Here is a 20,067-nt window from a genome sequence, read left to right on the forward strand (position 1 = left end):
TGCTTCATAATGCTTTCAAAGCATTACTTTTCCAAAACATTGTTTCTCATAACTCAGCCTGTGGTGGTCCTGTGACAATGGGGCCACCTTCAAAACATTGACCACAATGTACTATTTCTATCTACATCACCTCTATGTCCCCACACTATTAGTGGGGGGTCCAAAATAATAACCCCTACCACCATTCATTATCTTTTTAAGCTCTCTCACGGCTGGGACGTTTGTTGTACAGCTGGGGGAAGTTATGTTTTATGGGCCTTGTTTGTAATATCATTGCAATAGGCCTGCTAGCCTTGAAAACATGTAATGCCCTGCGCCCTCTAGGGGCTAAATTTATAGTTACACTGCATTTCTTTCTTCCATTCTTTTCCATGTGGTTATGCTCTCTATGGGCTGACTCTATGGTTACATGACCATGTTTATTCCTAATGCTATTTTATTATGGTGTTCTCTGAGGGCTGTTCTGAGCATTGCAGTCAACATACTATAGTATGTGTGGCACAGAAACACTCCCCATAATGTTTTGCAGGGTATTACTTTTACAGATCATTTTTGCTCATAACTCAGCCTGTGTTGGTCTTCGGACAATGGGACACCTTCAAAACGCTGTTTCTGTCTACATCATCTCTGGGTCCCCACACTAGGTTAGTGGAGAGCTCACAATACTAACCCCTCCTGCCATTCAGTGTCTTTTAAGCTTTCTCATGGCTAGAACTTTTGTTTTATAGCTGGGAACAGTTTTGTTACAAAGGCACTGTTGGTAATAGCATTGCCGTAGGCCTGCTAGCACTAAAAACACCCTCTAGGGGTTAAGTATATGGTACACTGCATTATTTTCTCCTGCTTTTCTCATGGGGTTATGCTCTCTAGGGGCTAAGAATATGGTTACATGACCATGTTTCTTACAAATTATATTTTTGTTATGATGCCCTCTACGGGCTGTTTTGAGCATTACAGTCTAATGCCAAAAGTGTATTTCTGATAAAAGCTTATATGATAATTGTATATGTTTAAATGATCTCTCCTTATTACAGTTAACCATAATTCAGGCCACCTTAACATCCTTATTACACTATGACTGTTTGAACACTCTTGATATGTATGGGTGACCCTTCTAGTTTATTTCCCCACTGTGGCTGCCTTGTGTCTTTTTTTGGGAGGAACTGTGTTAGCCACCCAGCAACTCTGACTATGGGGTGGTGAAAGTGGTATTCTATTGGAATTAGCATGCCAAATGGCAACTTTTTATTTTTTTGCTGCAGATAGAGGAATACAGTAAATGGAAGTGCTTTAGTTATATGCAAGGCCACTGGAATTATATGGCAGGAAAAGACGAAATTATGAGGCAGGATTGACCAATTTATGTGGTAAGAAAAGTCCAGTTATTAATTTACAAGGCCAATAGCTCTAACTCAAGCTAATGCAAGACCTATTGCATTGCAAACGCTTGTTAGGCTTGGCATTAGATTCATTACCCTCTATATTCCTCTTTCCCACATCTGCTAGAGGTCAGGAATGGCAGCAGTGTAAAACCATACAGATCAGGTAACAAGGAACTTCAGATAGAATACTGGAGTGAGAGCTGCTGTCTTGTTAGGCCAGACGCTTCCCATGCACTTGTCCAGGGCAGAAGTTACACAGCTAAAGGGGACTTAATCCATAAAAGATAATACGTGCAAATTCTTGTGAAACCAAGATGGATGGACAAGCACTGTCTTCTCCAGGCAGTGAGAGATGAAGAGAGGCTCACCCTTGGCCCGGACTCATCCCACATGCGGTCAGCGTAACAGGAAGCTTGTTCTCTCTATGTAGTGATGATCAGTTGGAGGGGCCCACTTCTTCCGCCCCCTGCAGAGCACCAAATAGCCTTCATGGAGCTGTAGTTATCCCATCAAGCAAGAGCGTGCCCTGCGCAGTATGCAGGCTGTTTGCTTCATTTAGTAACAATTAGTGGGTGGAGTCCACCTCCTCCACCCTTTCCAGAGCACCAAGCAGCTTTCTGGGAGTTGTAGTCAGCCCAACAAGCATAAGCACTGGTTCAGTGGTATTTCTGCTACAAAGACGTTCTTTCTATTGTAAAGTAGCCTGAAAAGCCTGGCATTGCATTCTGCCAGCCTCACAGATAAGCCGAAACAAAGAAGGTGCTTTAAAAATGCCTGCAAATTGTCCACCTCCCTCCAATGCCTCCCCCCATAAAAAACAGTGCACTTCAGTGTTTCTGCTTCATATTATATTGCGTAGTAATGTTGAGGCAGCTTAGTAAATTGGTTTAAGCTGTGTTTGCATATGAGGTATCCCAGCTTCTTCTTTTGTATATCACTGAATCACTCTTTGTAGGCTTTTGCTATCTGGGTTTGCTGTGAACAGGCTATTACATTTTGTCTATCTTTGCATCAAAAAAACCTCAGAATTATTGGACCTCTATAAAGTATACAATATAATTTTCAAAGGCAGTTGACTGCGGGTGCTTTAGAAATTCCAAGTGTGAAACTTCTTTGATGTCAAATTGGCACTCTTTTTGAACAGCAATTTAAAGAATTTAAATTATATGATAAAATAAAACATAATGCTGAAGTATATGTGTTGTTTCAGGGGCAGAGATGTGTGTTTAGTAAAAAGGAAACATACTATCCCCAGTTATGAATAGTTACATAACCACTATACCCTAGCCAGTCTTGCACTCTTCCGGACCTCAAACATCATCACTGATCATACCTTTAATAGCATCATCATTAAAAAAAACTAGTAACCTCACACATGGTATTGCTTATCGCATGCTGTATGAAAGAAAGAATCACATTTTTTTCAAATCTGTTTGCAGAAAGGGAGAAAACACTATTTTTCTGTATATCCTCGTGGTCATTTAATGTCTGTTGATTTAGGTCATACATTTGTGCATGCATAGTTTCTGTGCTGTATAATCTCTGAAGATACCTACTTGCTCGAAGTGATACTGCAAGTTTACCTTTCTATGTAATGTTTGTGGTAATATTAGTTACTTTAGAATATAACTGTAGCAGTTTCTCGTCTGTATATAGTTCATCTCTGAAAGAACCCTATTTGTTGGCTTTGGTAGTGCAAGCTTATATCTGCATTTAATTCCTTTGAGGATCTGTATTATAAATAAGTAGAACTTAAGCAGCTTTTTTCCCTCTGTTTAAACTCTCAGATGTCTAGTGACTGATGGGCAGTGCTTGCTTGAACCTCAACTCAGTTTCTATGAGAACATACGTTCAGTGGAGTTGCAGCCTTTTCTCTCCGTGTTATCTCATCTAGTTGCTGACTGATAGTTGTTCTGCGTTGTTTCACTGGTAATGTTATTTACGATGGCTTTTGTAATGTCACCTGAGGTCTCGGTGGTGTTATGGTTGTGTCAAACTATCTTGTGTTTGCCACCATAGCTCACAAGAAATCTGCAGAACTACTGGAGAAATAGAATTACAGTTCTTAAGAAAGTCATGGCCACCATAAAATGTCAATAAGAACCACTGGCATTTTACTGTGATTCGGGACACCTAAAAATGGTTGTGATTCTTAAACCACACTGCGTTTCAAGAAACTCATTTATCAATTATTGAAAAAACGAGTAGCCGGTGGCAGATGACAATGTGGTTGGCCATAAGACATGGCCATGGTCATGTACTTTAGCTGTGGGGGCATCCTGAGCGTCAGCTGGTTCTAGCCTCATGAAAATAAACCAACAGCTAGTGAGAATGTGAGGTATGTATTTATGCATGCATACATGCATGTATGTGTGTATATCAGTCTGATGCCCGTATATCAATCCGATAACTGGTGGCTTCTGGTCCGCACTACAAGATACTGGCTAAATAAATGAATAAAAGTCCAGGCGCACCCCCGGGGGGCGCGCACGTTACTTTTAAGTGTGTATATTATTTGGTACCACAGTGTTGGGTTGTTTCGCTAAGTGCTGTGCTAAGTGTGTATGTGTATAGAAATGAAAATGCAACTCACCGGTGATGTTTTTCCCTCCTGTTTGTTCTCGGTAACAGAAAGGGTTCAAAGACACCAGCCAGTATGTTGTGGGAGAATTGGCAGCGCTGGAGAATGAGCAGAAGCAAATTGACACCCGTGCCGCACTGGTGGAGAAGCGTCTGCGCTATCTCATGGACACAGGTACGGTGCCCAATTACACTGTAAACAGTTTTGGCAAATTGAGCGTTCACAAACTCTCATAGAGTTTTGGAAGTGTGAATCTTTGAAGCCTGAATGTTCAGCAGAACCGCCTTGAAAATGAAAAGGCTGTGATTTGCAGCCACCTCTCTGGGCCCCGGCGATAAGCGTGCCTTCATGGGAAGTGATAACTCGCCCCGATACCGTGTGAGCCAGCGCTATTGAACACTGTGCTCGTCCATGCAGAGCTTGAATACATATCTGTGCCTCATTGATATGCCACTGCCGCAAAGAGGGGGGAGAGAGATCTTGCCTTCTTCCGCGCTTTCTATTTGGGGCGGGGGGCGCCGAGGGGGACATTTGGGCAGCCAAAGGCATGCATTGCATGAAACAAGGTACAGTCCATGGGGTCCGGGAAGAGAGAGGGTCGGTTCGCTACATGACTGAAATATGAGAGTGTTACCTGGTTTTGAAAACTCCACAAATATCCCTTTCACTGCAGCAGGGTTCAAACAAGTATTCCGTAACCACAATGTTTTTCTTGTAGGGTGTTGTATTTAAATCGTAAATGAATGACTGCGGCGCTCACAGGAATTACTTTCCATTAATCAGCCCGTGTGAGGTGTGCATCGATGATCAGACTGAGAGGTCGGATATTTGAGTTTCTTTTAAATGAAGGACCTGGGTATTCTTGGGTCTGGTAGAACACAGTGCTTCAAGTCCCACCGCTGTACCTTCTAACTTAGTGAGAGTGGAAGCAAATGGCACCACAAATTACACGTAATGAATGTTTCCCCCACCCCCCTCCGATTCCCCGTCATATTTCATTTGGATCATCAAAATTCATTGCCTATTACAGGGACACTTTTTTTGATAAATGGCCTGCAGCCCATATACCAGTAATGTCACGGTCACAGGAATTTAGGGACATGCTCAGAATTGAAAATAAAACCCAGTAAGAAAATTGTGTCATGCCTTACATTAACTCTGCTGTCGCCACTCTAGTGCCACGCGCCCGTTATTCGTCTGCAGGCAAGCAGCAATGACAATAATGCCAATTTCAGTTTAAATCGTGATGACTTCAGTGAATGTATGTGCTTGCTCCCACATAAATGGTTGGTTAATACTCGATAAATCCTGTATGGCGATGTTACACTTGCCTGAAATACCTAACCAGACGCTAAGATAAGTATGTTGTCACAATCTAAAGTGTTAGTTTCTTGGTTTATTTCAATGTGGTTCTGCGTGAGTGTAATATAACTGTGACGGTTTATGTTGACCCAGCGTGCAGAATCTCACTAGTACCTATGGCAAAGTCAAGTACATTCAGGAAAAAGACAACTAACAGTAGGTATTAGGTGAACAGTCCTTATATACATTTTAGAACGATCTACTAAATTTCACAGATGGTAATAATTTGAGGCACTTGAATGGTCCACTAAGCAACAACAGACCTGCAAAAGCCTCTCGGTCCTCTGTGCTTCTTTGATTGGGTGCGCATTTATTGCAGTAGATTATTTTGCTGTGTGCACAACCTTTGAAATTGTAGTGCTGGATGAGAGTGGCCAGTGCAGGTAGACAATTAGAATCTTTTTTTCTTCTTTCTCAGCCAGTATTTTTCTAGGAATATCAACATCCTCTGTCTGAGCTGCAGTTTCTTGCATCAAGTATGAAAAACATCCATTTTAGCGTTTACTCAAAAGCTCATGAAAATGGGTAGGAGGATACTGGACTGTGTAAAGAGTTTTCCTAGCTAAGAAAACATAAGATAACGGAGAGGGCTGGGGCACATAATAAAATGTTTAAGGTACTAAGTAATTTAGTCCCGCAGCAGATGGTACTATATGTTTACAAGTATCACGTGGGTCCCACTTGTGCAAACACTTTTGTTACTTCAAACAGGGGTGGCTCCTCCATAGGGGTAGCTGGGTTTATTTATGGTTTATGGCCAGCCAGGGCGCTCCCAGCCAATCATAATGCTGCTCTAAGCAGCGTCAGGGTTGGCACAGGGCAGGCCTGTGCCTGCCTCGCCAGCAAGACGGAGGAAGAGAGGAGCGGCACGAGAGCAGAGGTAAGTGTTTTATTTTCTAATCTACATTTTTAAAAACAATTTAATTATCCTTCCCCTCCCCGTGCGCGCTGCCCCGCCCCTTTCCATAAGCGCGAGCCGCAACTGACTTCAAACCTACTGCCTTCTGTGCCAATCCAAAGTATGGTTACTACTGAGCAATTTTTTGACTTGATTAAAAAAAACGTAAGCCTTCTACAGGACTCTGGAATTCTGTAAATGATCCCCTTTCCATTGGAGGGGATGCTTCATAAATCTACTTGTTCTGTTTGAAAAAAACACTTGTGTCTTTGTTGCTTTGCACTGAGGTGACAAGTTATGGCAGTGTTCTCATTTCATCAGAGCTCTGAAAGTAACCTCTCTGATTATGCCAGGACTCATAGCAGGGTTTGTAGTCTAGCAATGCCATAATTTTTCCATCTTTCCGCGAATGTACATGCTGGAGCTGGAAATAGTGAGAAGTGGTAGTTCTAGGGTTGGAATAACGTTTGGAGTATGTGCACAGCTAAACACATGCACGTTTTAACCAACTATTCTCTAATCTCTTTCCACACATTGGAAATTTACTCCTGACAAAGGCAGAAGTAACATTTTCTAGAGGTGAGGGGAGGGGGCTGTTTAGGGAAAGTGAATTTACAAACACTCAACAGATTCTTGCTTGAGCAAACATACACATGCATCTTTGCTCAATACAAATGCTTCTCACAAAGAAGTACAGTTTCCATGTCTAGTTCTGTAAAAACTTGTGAATTGATGAGACATAAATTTGCACTTATGCACGGACATCTACCATGGGTGCACTTTGACTTCCTTTAATAATTGTGCCTCCTATTATATAATTACGTCTGGATTTAGTCTCTTGTTTTTATATATATATATATATATATATATACACACACACACACACACACATATATTGAATGCATTTACTTTTACATTGTCCCCAAGTTTAACTGTGAAGCCAGATTGGGTTGCAGAATGTTTTTGATTTGTTTTCAGTAATGAAGGATTATATATATCGTATGAAGTGCAAGTAAAGGCGAAATATGTTTGTGTTTGTCATTGTATCTCCCGATACGTTTATCTCAGTCCCGATGTATTGTTGTTTTAAGCACTGGTTTAGTATGCTTTCTATTTGTGTTGCGCTAGTAGGCACCTTAGTACATAAATAATGACATGGAAGGTGTTTCCTCTAATGTGACTAAGGCCCTCTCAGGCCGAAACTCGTCATTGGCGGCATTACGAAAATGAACACAGCAGTCACGAGAAGTGTTGGTGTCTGGCTTTTTATTGATATTGGCCAGAGTTCTTTGTGTGTGTGTGTGTGTATATTTATTTGTCTATCTATCTATCTATCTATCTATCTATCTATCTATCTATCTATCTATCTATCTATCTATCTATGTGTGTCTGTATATATATATATATATATATATTTTTTTTTTTAGAGTGACATACTTGGGTGAAAATGTCAGTTAAAACATGCCAATTTAAATGTTCAAACCCACTACAATTCACCAGTTAGAGTTATCCCAAGTAACTATAACTCATGCCCTAAGGTAATTATAACTCGCATCCCCGCCATGCACAGTTTTCTCATCTATTTTTATTGTAAATGTTGCAGTGTTACAATAAATGATGTCGTAGATCATGTCATGAGTGATGTAACATGTTGGGTAATTAGCAGTTCATGGTAAGGGTGCGAGTTGTAGTTACCTTATGGCACGAGTTACAGTTACTTGAGATACCTATAACTGGAGAATGTCAGCTGTTTTTTGTACGTTTAAAATGGCATATTTTAACTGCCAATTTCACCTAACTATAATGTCACTTTAACGGTTGTTTTGTTCAGTGAATTCTTAAGATTAAAAAAAAAAAGTCATATTTTACTTTCATACATAAAGCCACCCCTGCAGCGTACGTCCTTCGGCCATGCATGGCATTGGGTTGGCCGCAGTGCCTGGCCTGTGGCCAAGCCCTACATCCAACCATTTGCAAGCAGCCATCCCCATCCCCATGCTATGCATGGCATGCGCAGCATGCAGTTGGTCTTGCATGGTCTGGCTGCACTCAGGTAGACTTGCTGACTTAGACAAAAAGTCATACAACAAAACATAAAAAGTAACCTTATTATCATCTTTCTCCAAAAATCACCAATATTTCTAATCTATTGTACATTTTAGTAATACTCATAATGCAATATTTAATAGTGATTAATATAAAAATGATTAATATTCTTGTAATAAAAAATGAACATAGCTGTGAGTCTTGCTTCTAAAATAGTTATTATTGCATTTTGTGGGCTGGAACATGTTATATATATATATATATACATATACATATATACATATATACATTGTCTCTATCAATCATAAAAACAACCACAAGAGAGCCTAGCACTCCAGCAGAAAAGCATAGAGCTCCAGCTAGGAGTGCTTTAAAAATATTGTGAGCTCTCCTGGGGTCATGGTTTTAATGATCAAGAAGACTTACTTTGTTAATGTTGCTGAGGGGCTGCTTCACTTCCTGCAGTCCCCCACAACAGTGCTTGTTGGTGCCAACCCTGTTGTAGGAGCCCCACTAAGCTTAAAATATAAATAAGCAAAAAATGCCCTCACAGAACATCATGGAGATTTCCACGCTGCAGCAGTGAATAATAAGTCAGCGGCTCCTGGTGCTTATTTATTATTCTCCTTGGTGTCCCGGTGTCCACCCAGGACACTCTTTTTTAGTAAAAGAAAGTATTGGAAAGCAGGTGTGCAGCCCCCCTCCCCAAGCCTTTACGACCCGAGAACGCCACCCCATCTCTTGGAACCTTTCTTTTGAACTAATGGGAAGAGGTGTACAGCTAACCTCCCCAATCCACTTTCGCACCCTGTCCCCAGGGCCTTATTTTTGTTATTAAGGGCAGGGGGACATACAGCCCTGATCCCGAGCCAACTTAGGCCAAGGAAATCCCATCCCTGGGGCCTTTATTTTGAAATAAGGAGAGGCGGATGCAGATCTCCTTCCTGAGCTTTCTTGGGCCTCCGGGACCCTATCCAGCTCCTGGGAACTTTCTTTTTATAGGGGGAGGTGGGCCCATGCCCTGAGCTTTCTTGGGCCCCCATGCCTCCTTGGCCTATTTTTTTTTTATTAAGGGGAGGAGGGAGCAGCCCCCCCAAGCTTTACGACCCTTGGGTACCATGAATTGGGGCATCCACAAAACACTACGTTGGGGGCTGCAGGGGGAGCCTCAGGGTTGTGTCCGCTCCCCTCATTTACCCATCGTTAAAGCATCCGGAGTCAGCTTTGTCCTGCCCGGAGGAAGCAGCTGTTTTTACTTATTCCCTCCGGGCGGGAGCAGTGTATGTTACTCTGCCTGGAAGAGCGGGGTCATGACGGGAGCTTTTTAAATGCTCTGGCCGGGAAGGAGCAGACTTATGTTTCCCTGCCCATGCTGTTGTGGGCAAGGAAACTACTGTGTCCCAGTGGTGGGCTCTCTAGGACACAATATGTGAACCAGTCCCTTGGGCCTTTACAGGCTCAGAGAGGGGTGCCGTACTCTCCCGTCCCCTTTTTAATAATGATAGCCCCAGGGGATATGGTCCCTGGGGCCACTTAGAGGCTTTTAGGGATGGGAAACCCTTGAGACCTTTTCATGCTCGAAAAAGGAGGCCACGTGCTTCCCTCCCCTTTGTTATTGGCAGTTCCAGGGCATGGGGCCCCTAGGGCTTCCAAGAAGCTTGTGGAGGGGGCCACACACCCTCCTGCCCTAAATATATTTGTCGCCACAACCCCCAGGCCCTGGCGCACCTGGTGTTTTGTTCCCAGTCACACCGGAGCCCATACTTTATTTTCATAAATTTGCTGCAGGCTCTCAGATCCTCTGCAAATTCATGGGAAAATTAAAACAAATAAACACGTTTTTGCCCCAGATGGGTTCCCCACCCCCACCAGGCCTCCTTGTTTTTAATTTTTTTTTTTTTTTAACCTTTTAGAACTCGTGACTGAGTCCCAGGTCCTAAAATGGCTGCCACCACATTCTTGATGATGTGTTGGCAGCCAATCAGATCTGAACTTTAGGTCTGGAGGCCCTTCGGATCATCAGTTGTTTGAAATATGCAAAGTTTTTGAGCCTTAATTACTCAAAAACTAATGAACAGATGCACACCAAATCACAAAAATCACGTTTTTTCTGAACAAGCTACAGCTTTCTGCCAAATTTAATGTAATTCTGTTCAGCAGTTTTTACTGTATCACTGATGCTGTTTTCTATGGAAAAATTAATATGAGGAATGTTTTTAAGAATCCCCTTTTTCTTGGCCTCTCTTGGTGGATCATACCGAAACTTGTTTTAGGAAGTTGAAGTGGTTGAGACTTTTTTGTGGAAATTCTTATGAAGAATTTCCAAAGTTACATACTTACCTATTGGTGCCTGCCCCTGAGTTTTATACATATAAAGGGGAGGGGGCTGCAGGGCTGAGTGGCCTTCTGTCCTTGCATCTTTAGGTCCTGGGGACTCCGTCCTCCCCTATCCTTCTCCTACCCAGGGGACCTCAACCCCCAGATCCTGCATTATTAAAACACAATTTTCTTTAAAGGGGCCATCCATTATAGAGAAAAACGGTTGTCTTTACTCAACCTCGTCTAGTTAACAATGACCAGCAATGGGCGTTCTAAAATGTTGTTTTGATCCATGACCTCTGCTTGGTTTTGAGCTGTATTGTAAAATTTTTCACCAAATGGCCCCCCTAATAAACCTTTTTGAAGGTTTTGCCTATTATATACTGATGGCCGGTTTCTTAATTAACTGGCACTGATTGTGATTAGAGTTTGGCAGGACCAGTCAAAATGTGTGAGACTGTGTAGGCTTTGCCACAACTCCCTTCAATATTTACTACGTATTTTATACCCTGTGTGCTGAATTGCATAAAGTTAGGCCAGCACTGTTAATTACTACACCAAAATTTCGATGTCATGAGCTATGAACTAAAACTTGCAAAATGTATGTAAAGCACGTCTAAAATTAATGCGAGTTTCTCAATTTTGGTATTCGTTTTTTAATCAAATGCTAAGTAATCAGAGATTTACTGTGAATGCTTGTCTGATTGGTTTTATACCACAGTAAACTATTCAATTTAGAAATTAATAAAAAGTCATGACGCATAAACTTGACTAGTCAGATCTCTCATAATTTTATTCTCTTCATCCTTTTACTGTTTGTTGCTGAGGTGAAAAGAAACATTGGAAAAGAGCATATACAAATCAGACTGAGCAGACTGAGAAACACACAGTTTAGCAACCGAGTGCTGTCTCACAACACAGCTGCAGGGCAATAAACAATCTATCACCAATACAGAATGTGTGAAACAGCATTGTTCTAGGACTGACTCACTCAGGCGCAAAATAGGACTGCACACTAAACCAATAGGAACTATCATAAGGTACTTAAATTAGACCCATTGTTACACATATTGGATATAAATGTACTTGCGTAGAGTGACTCTGGTCACATAGATAGTAAACACAGACCTGGAAAAATTGATGGGTAATCAAGAGCTTCATGAGGCCATGCAAAAGGTAACACCATGTTGTATAATGCTGATAACATTACATACATTAAACCAAATATCCTATGAGATGTCACATTTCTGTGCCTTCAGATCTAACATTGAATTGCATGATTGTTTTAGAGTTAGTTAGAATAAAAAGTATCAAGCTTGATCTTTTACAATTCTTTTCTGAGAAAGTGCCTAAAAGTTTTAGAGCGCAGCTAAATATAATTTTAGGTATACAAATTATGTTAAACATTAGAAAAGCATAAAGGAACACTGTGTTCTAACAAAGAATGTTATAATTCCCAGAACATTTGTCTATAGTTTGTTACTTTGCTCATAAGTCTACTTTAGCCTCCTTCAACTATTAATGTAACCCATGCTGTGAATTTGAAAACTTGTGTCCTGGCAGTTCTGTTCCTGTGAAAAAGTTTATTTTGCATTACTTATACTTCTTTCCCTAGCCTTAAAGAAGTAATTTTTTTTTCAAATATAGCAAGGGTTTTACATTTTGTTGAGTTATAAAATATTTATTTATTGCTGTGTTTGACATCATTTTGTTTTTCTCGGAAGAGTACCCCTCTTTTATCCCCAGGTAGGCAATTCCTTTTTCAATATTCCTATGTGTTCCTTTATTTGGCTTAGTTTGCTTTTTATGATCTCTGCCACCTTATGTTCTTTTTTCATCCTGTATAACCTTGATGACTGTTGATAAAGTCTTTGCTCATCCAAGTCTGGATGAAAGTACGGGGACCAAAGTGTGTTTCCCATGCTTCAATGTTAAGGGGCTGCATTGGGGATTTCTGTTGTCTCAACTATTTAATCCATTACTTAGTAGATTTTTGCAAAATTGTAACTCCATAATTGTAGATCAGTGCACTGGCCTGTCCATTTAGTATCCACCCTAGTTTGCTCTCTGTTTCATTAAGAAGATATATCTGCTAGAGAGTTGTAGATTCCTTACATAGAATTTTCCCCAGGCATTAGACTGAATCCAGAGATTTTTTTCTTCGAGCAGTCCCTTGCGCGTCGTTAGGTGGCGTCGATCGACTTCGCTGGCATCGTTGGTGTCGTGATGATGTTGGGAGTTGTATAGAGACTCCGCTGGAGCGCGGTGACGTCAGTTTCTTTTCTCAACTTTCCATGCCAAATCGCAGAGCCTTGAAGAAAACGGTGCGCCAGAGCTAAGGTGCTGAATGGGGAATCCCTGTCCCTAGCAATCAGTTCACAAGTGGGGAGGATTGTTGGGCTGGTAAGGAATCTACAACCAGAATATGTCTCTCGCAGATAATTCATTACAGAAGGTAAGTAACTTATTCTTTAATTACAACAACGTAGAAAAAGGCATTTTTCTTGGTGAGCTTCATTCTTTTTGGCAGGTATGGCTAGAAGCCTAAGGGGCTGTCTCCTTGATGTTAGTATTTGGAACATAGGACCTTATTGAGTGCTTCAGGAGAGTGTTGGTGCTGTGAGCTACAAAGAGCATGGTGAGGATAGTTGTTGTACAGTATTGGCCTGGGCTTGCCTTGAGTGACCTATTATTTTTCCAAAACATGTCTATGATTTCAAATTTTTCCATTCAATGCTGAACTTGTTTATATGTTGTCAGCCTCTGGCTGCTTCAATGATGCCCCTCGTAAAAAACCGTTGTAGACTCCTGGAATTGGTGGATCTTGTCAATTTAACATAAAGTCCAAACACTCTTAAAAAAAAAAAAACACGTCTTCACTCACTCATTCCTACAAACTGTGTATCTGTCTTTGATCTAGGTCTTTATACACATAATTTGCCTACATGTTGCCTATCTAAAGTCAAGGCAGCTTGACTTCTTGCTGCTGAATGGACTTCTTCCTCTTTTGCCCAATCACGGACTACTACTCGTACGTCTGCCTTTGCTTTCGTTGCTCTTCTTGTGACTTCAGTTTGTTCGAAAAACTACTTTTCTATTGAGATAAGAATACAGGTCAAATTATTTCTGCGGGCAGAAACTGTGCCAAATGCCAATGTAGGCTCAAAGAAGCTCCTACAGTGTCAATGGTCTTTGCTTTGGCAGTGCTGCTCTGATGTTTCATGATAGGGACAACTGAGAAACTAAATCATAGTTAGAGTAATAATACTGGAAAAACTCTTGCTGATACAAGCGAGTCAGCTACAAACTACTCTTACATCATTGGAAACCCAATCATCCTCATCTTCTCTTGACACAACCTGCTCTAACTCAACTCTGCTGTTCTTCCTCTGACACTTCTTCCTGCAATCTTTAACTTCCTCCCATATAGCAGTTAACAGAAGATTGTGACTTGTCTCATGATTTCCCTCATTAGTGTACTCACAATCGAAGGCAGTACAATTCAAGGCACAGTATGACGCCACCTCATCCGGCATAACTACTGCAGAGATGAACACAATCAGTGGCTTTGTGGTGTGCTGACCATTTCACAATTGCAATTTTGGCAGGCAACTTTTATGCATTCAAGAGATTCTAAACTTTTTTTTCCATTTAGTGTGAGGGAACCAGTAGAGGTCATAAAACCTCCCTAGGACCATAACTGGCAAAGTCATAAACAACACAAAAGCCAAATTGACTATTGGTACAAAATTGTCACCTTCAGCTGTTCAGAAACACAGCATTCTCTTGTAAGAGCAACTAATTCAGCTACTTGGGCAGAAAAGACTCCTTGAAGTCAGGTGGCTTCAACCACACCTGAGACTGTACAAACCGCATAAGCATATCTCAGAGTTCCATCATGACCTCTCTCTCAAACAGGAACCATCAACAAACACCACATAAACAGATTCAGGTAGTGGAATGTCTTGAATATCTGGTTTTGGCTTGGTGCCTATTCAGTGACATCTAGACAGTCACACTCAATTTCATCAGTACAATCATTTACCTTTTTCTCATCTACAGGTAAAGGAAGTTTAGAGTTGAGTTTTGGTACGGGTTAAAGAAATTTCCACTAAGTGGGGAACAAAAACATTCAGACGGTGACCCCAGACGAAGCTTTCACACTGTTGTATGCTTCCACTAGCAGCTGCAACGGCTTTAAGACACAAGGGGCAAAGACGAAGCTACAGGATCAAGAGTGGCTGAAAAATAAGCCACTGGCCTTTTTGCATTTCTATGCAGCTGAGTCAAAACTGGGAGAGACCAATCATCCCTCTCACAGCAGTACAAAGTAAACATTTATTATAATCGGGCATTCCCAGAGCAGGGGCACAGCAGAGATTTTCTCTCAGCTTTGTGAAGGCATGTATGCAGTTGTCATCTAATGGTACCAGGTCAGACACACCTTTGTGTGTCAACCTCTGTAAAGGCTTGGCCAAAAGGGGAAAGTTTGGAATCCACTAGCAGCAGTAGTCCATCATTCCCAATAACGTCCTGACTTCTTTCTACGTCTTTGAGGGATTCATTTTCTGAATTGCTGAGATTCTCTATTGCAACACCTTCCTTCCACCTTTCTCAGCGTGGTGTATTAAATACAATACTTCTTTCTTTCAGTACTGCAATTTAGTCAGGTAAACTGTTTTTCCATTCTCAGCTAAGTGGTTCAACAGGGCAAATTTGTCTCTCTTACAATCTTCCTGAGTATTTTACTCCACTAGTAGATCATCTATATACTGAACTGAGACTAAGTGGTAGGGCATTTTAAGTGACTCCAAATTCTTTTTCACTATCTGGGTGAAGATCGACAGATTCTTAGTGTACCCTTGTGGGACTCAGCACCATGCCAAAACGCAACTGTCAAACCAAAACGTGAAGTAAAGCTGACTCTCCTCTTGAAACGATATGTAGAAAAAACACTTGGCACAAGTCAGTCATGGTGAACCATTCTGCTTCACGTGTGATCTAAAACAAAATCACAGCTGGATTCTGTACCACAGGACAACATGGAACGACAATCTCATTCACCTTCTTAAGGTCCTGGCCTATGCGGTACTTTCCACTGGGTTTCCACAGTCCCATAATTTTAAACTTTCATGGACTTCCAGTGGAATTCCCTGTTTTATCAAAGATTCAATCATTTGGGTTATTCCTGCGTGTCAGGCGTCATGTTGTACAGGGGTATTCTTAAGTTAGTTATCTTGATATGCTCAACTCCTTTAATGAATCCTGTCCCTTTCCCTTAAAAGTCCCAGACTACAGGGGACACAGTATCTTTTAATCTTCTGGTAATTCTTTGCAAGTCAACATAGGGTACAACATGACACTTTGGGGCTGATTCACAATTTTAAATGCTGCATCCTCATCATTAGTATGGATTTCAATTCCTCTGGGTGTGCAACAAATGGAGCAGTTTAGCTTGCTCAGCAAATCGTGTCCAAGGAAACTCACAGGACTTAAATCACACACCACAAATTGATGCGTATCTTCAAAGGAACCTAATTTTTCATGGACAGATTCTGTCGCAGGTTTGGCCAATTGCTGATTTGCGACTCCTACGATTTGAATCTTCTTTCCTGATAGGGGCATGTTTGGTACTTTTGCTGTTCTTACAGCAGAGCATTTAGCTCCTGTATCAATTAGAAACACCATTGACATATTGACCACGCTGACCTACTTCTAAAGAAGTACCTAGCATGAATTCAACTTATTTTGGGCACCTCAACTGGAAAACGTCTGAATACTCCTCATCACACAAGTCAGTCAATGGAAACTCAGTTGTTAACTGATTTTAAACTATATTTGCAAATTGGTTTAAGTTCTGTTGGGAAACATTTGTTGTTGGGGTACAGGAGCTTGTGGAACTTGCATCTGTTGTCTTTGGGACACATTTGGATTTTGCATTCAAGGACTCTGTACTCTCTGCATCTGAACCTGATTGTTTCCCTGCGTTTGAACAAATCCATCATTTTGCACCTGATTATTATTCGTATTAAGGGGACACTCCCTCTTCCAATGGCCCAATTTTCCACACATGTGACACAGATTAGTTCTCTTCAAAGTCATCGCATCCACACCTACATTCTGATCTGCAGGAATACCACCTTGCTGTTAATTACCATTACCTAGCATCACCTGAGCTCCCTGCTGATACACTCCCTGCAATCTGCCAGGATTCCCTGTAAACTGTGGATTCTGATTTCTCTGCGCAGTCTTCAATTGCATCACCATCAGTTTCTCTTTCAACTTTTTTTTTGCTTCAAATCCAGTTATCACTACAGTACTTCGCATACTGCAGGATCTCATCATTCAGCTTGTCCTGCCAACAAATTAAGTGCTGCTAAATCATGGTATTTATTTATTTATGGCTCTAATCTCTGAACAAAGTTGATCCCAAAAGAACCCATATCTTTCACCGCAATGTTTTCAGGACCCCTGAAATGCTTAAATGCTGGCAACAGTCTCCCATAAGCGGAATGTATTGACTCCTTAGACTCCTGGTCCATTCTGTCAATTCTCAGCCAATCAATAACATTGGGGGACACCTTGTCTTTCAAACATCCAGTCACCTTCTGAAAACTTTTCCATCACCTCTTCAGATGGCACATTTGTCACTGGATCTCTTTGAGGGTCTTTATCGGGCAATCAAAAGAAAACCTTGCGTTCAGTCCTCAAGTCACTTGTAACCACAGGGTCAAACAATATATTCAGATGTTCTCACAGACATTTGGAAAGTTTCACAAATCCTTTGGTGTGCCTGTACCATTCTGCAGTTTTAGGAAATCATTTGTGAATGACAGAATATCACTTGTGCTCCATGTTACATGAACATACCCTCCACCAGGAACTTCTCTCATGGAAAGCATCCTTACGTTTCTCTTCACTCTGACATGCTCCAAAAGGAGGCAGTTCTGTTCTCACTTTCTTCTGATCTCTTTTCTCGTCCTGTCGGCCTTCCCACTTGTCTAAAGTACACATGTTTGGATGTAACAAATTAATTCTCTGAACTGCAGTCTCATTCCTGGAGTTCTCAGGTTCATGATAAAACTGTCAGTGAATTCTAAACAATAGCTCCTCTTCAACGGCTTTGATTTTTCTAAATCCATATCATATTTCTGGGCTAATTCGGCTAATCTTTCATAAGCTTGCCTTGCACGTTTTGTAATGTCTGTGCATACAAACCACAGTTCGTCCTCTCTATAAATGCCTAACTGAGCTGGATCTAAGTTTCCCAGTATCATCTCATTCAATTCTACTTTGAGTCTGGGCACATCTAGTGGTCTCTCTCTCTCAGGTTTGTACTGATCTTCCACTGCAATTTGTTTTTCCTCTTGTTGCACCTGCAGGACTCAAGTTACTTAATCAATCATTTAATTCCTGGGAAGCAGCAGATCAACACAGTCACCTCCTCCTGCTTCCCCACCCTCTGCATGGCCTTCAGATTTTTCATATGGATCCCAGCCAACACCAGGAAAACTGTCACCCAGGCCCTCGTCACCAGCCACGTTGACTACGGCAACACTCTCTATGCTGGCATGTCCTCCCCTCTCCTAAAGAAACTCCAGACAGTACAGAATACTTCCACCAGACTCATGCTGGACCTTCCCAGGAGGTACCCACAACACCTCCCCCCCACCTCAGAAACCTCCACTGGCTCCCTGTCCTGAAGAAATGTAATTTCAAGCTCCTCACGCATGCCTACAAAACCACACGATCCAGGACCGTACTACATCAACCACCGTCTAAACTTCCACCAACCCACCAGACACCTGCTCTCTTCCTCTGTGCCACTCGCACACACACCCAGAATCTGCTGCAGCAGCTTTTGTTTCTAAATCACCGCCAACACCTGGAACGACCGACTCCTTCTCCTCCAAACTGCACCTTCACTGTCAGATTTCAGAAAGAGACTCAATACCTGGTTCTTCGACAGAAACATTGCACCCAAGTGCTCAGATACCCCCAGGAGTGACACACTCTACAGATGACTGATTTATTGATGTCTGCTCTCAAGCTTTTTGCTGATTATCCCATCTTGCCTCTGCAACTGTTCTTATTGCTTTTTTTTTATTCTACTCATTTACTTCTCTTTCTGATGAGCTATGTGTTCCCATGCATTGAGCGCTTCACATTGTACGTGTCTCGGACAGACTCTCATCTCTTATAACATCCATCTCAGATTCTCAATAACTCTCAAATTAAATGTTCCATAGCAGGAAATGCTAATGCCAGTTCTTTTTCGGTAAGCTTATGTCACTGTTAAGCCACAAACATGCACAAAGACCTGCTTTGGACTATACATAATGACCTGGAATACCTTCGGTTGGGGGGTCTCTATCTATTCCCTATCTGACCAGGGCAAATACATCTCCTTTCATCAGGGTTTTCAAAGCTTTAAAAAACGTCATTTTCAATCAAATTCAACACTTCACGATTGAATCAGGAAGTAACTGTTCCTGCAATCCTCCTTTTGATGTTAACAATCAATAGCAGAAAACCTAGTCCACCAATACCAGTGCAACTTCACACCAACCGACCCATACCAGCGCAACACGCAGTGACGTCAGTCTTACTCCTTGCAGCAGTTTACCCTCACTCACAACTTTTCTCACAGTCACTCTCGTTCAAACCTAATGCAAAATATTGCAAGCAAAAAAACAACAATAACTGTCTGCTCCTAAAGGATAGGGTGATCAAACACTTCAAAGCATTACAGAGATATGTTTCTGACTATGGCTTTCACAAGTACACAACAAATGAGACTCGACCAGTGGATCTCACTCCAGTTGGTACAGTTTCTCCATTTGCAGTCAGGATGCACTCAATACCAACCACCCACACTCATTTGTGAACTATAAAGCTACAGAATAACCATTGATTGTCCAAGTCTTGGAAACAACCGAAGCTTAACTAACATCCAACAGACTAAGAGTTCTATCAGTGCGATAAAAAACATAAGCACCAGAACCTGATGTTCTGAGAATAAATGTTGACCAATTCTTCTAAGCATTTGCATAAATCGCAAATATCCAGTTAATGCCCTAAACAATTGGGGATCCCGTAAATGTACAAAGTTTCCAATTAGTCCTAGTGCTGGGCTACAAGACATAGGGACAAAAAGTAAAAATGAAATAAAGGACAAAAAAAATTTGGAAAAGCGACATATGGGACAGGATAAAGCTAACTAAAGTTGGCAAAAGGTATGTAAAAAGGGAAGGTGTCAGGAGCTCAATCGGGTCTTCTGATGGGTCAAAAGAAAAAAAATCTAAGTCTTCTCATCTCAGCATTAGGGAAGGTGCGGCGAAGGGCAGAGGGTTCTGTACCTCTTAAATTCTGAATGGTGGCTCCTTGAATGTCCAAATGAGATCTGCCTCTAATCCAACGGGGGAACGTTAAATTAAAGTCTAAAGTGCAAGATGATTTTTCTATCCATCATACCACAT

General features: G+C 41.5%; 1 protein-coding gene across 6 annotated transcripts in view; it reads left to right on the top strand.

Annotated features, from left to right (window-relative positions):
- Positions 1-20,067, top strand: part of EHBP1 (EH domain binding protein 1) — a 1,526,717-nt gene that overhangs the window by 1,185,646 nt on the left and 321,004 nt on the right. For all 6 annotated transcript variants that reach the window (XM_069234213.1, XM_069234209.1, XM_069234211.1 and 3 more), the window contains one exon: positions 4,014-4,137. In XM_069234213.1, coding sequence (XP_069090314.1) covers positions 4,014-4,137 — 124 coding nt within the window. The remainder of the gene's footprint in view (positions 1-4,013; positions 4,138-20,067) is intronic.

The sequence above is a fragment of the Pleurodeles waltl genome, chromosome 5, assembly GCF_031143425.1.
Source record: "Pleurodeles waltl isolate 20211129_DDA chromosome 5, aPleWal1.hap1.20221129, whole genome shotgun sequence".
In the NCBI taxonomy this organism is placed as follows: Eukaryota; Metazoa; Chordata; class Amphibia; order Caudata; family Salamandridae; genus Pleurodeles; species Pleurodeles waltl.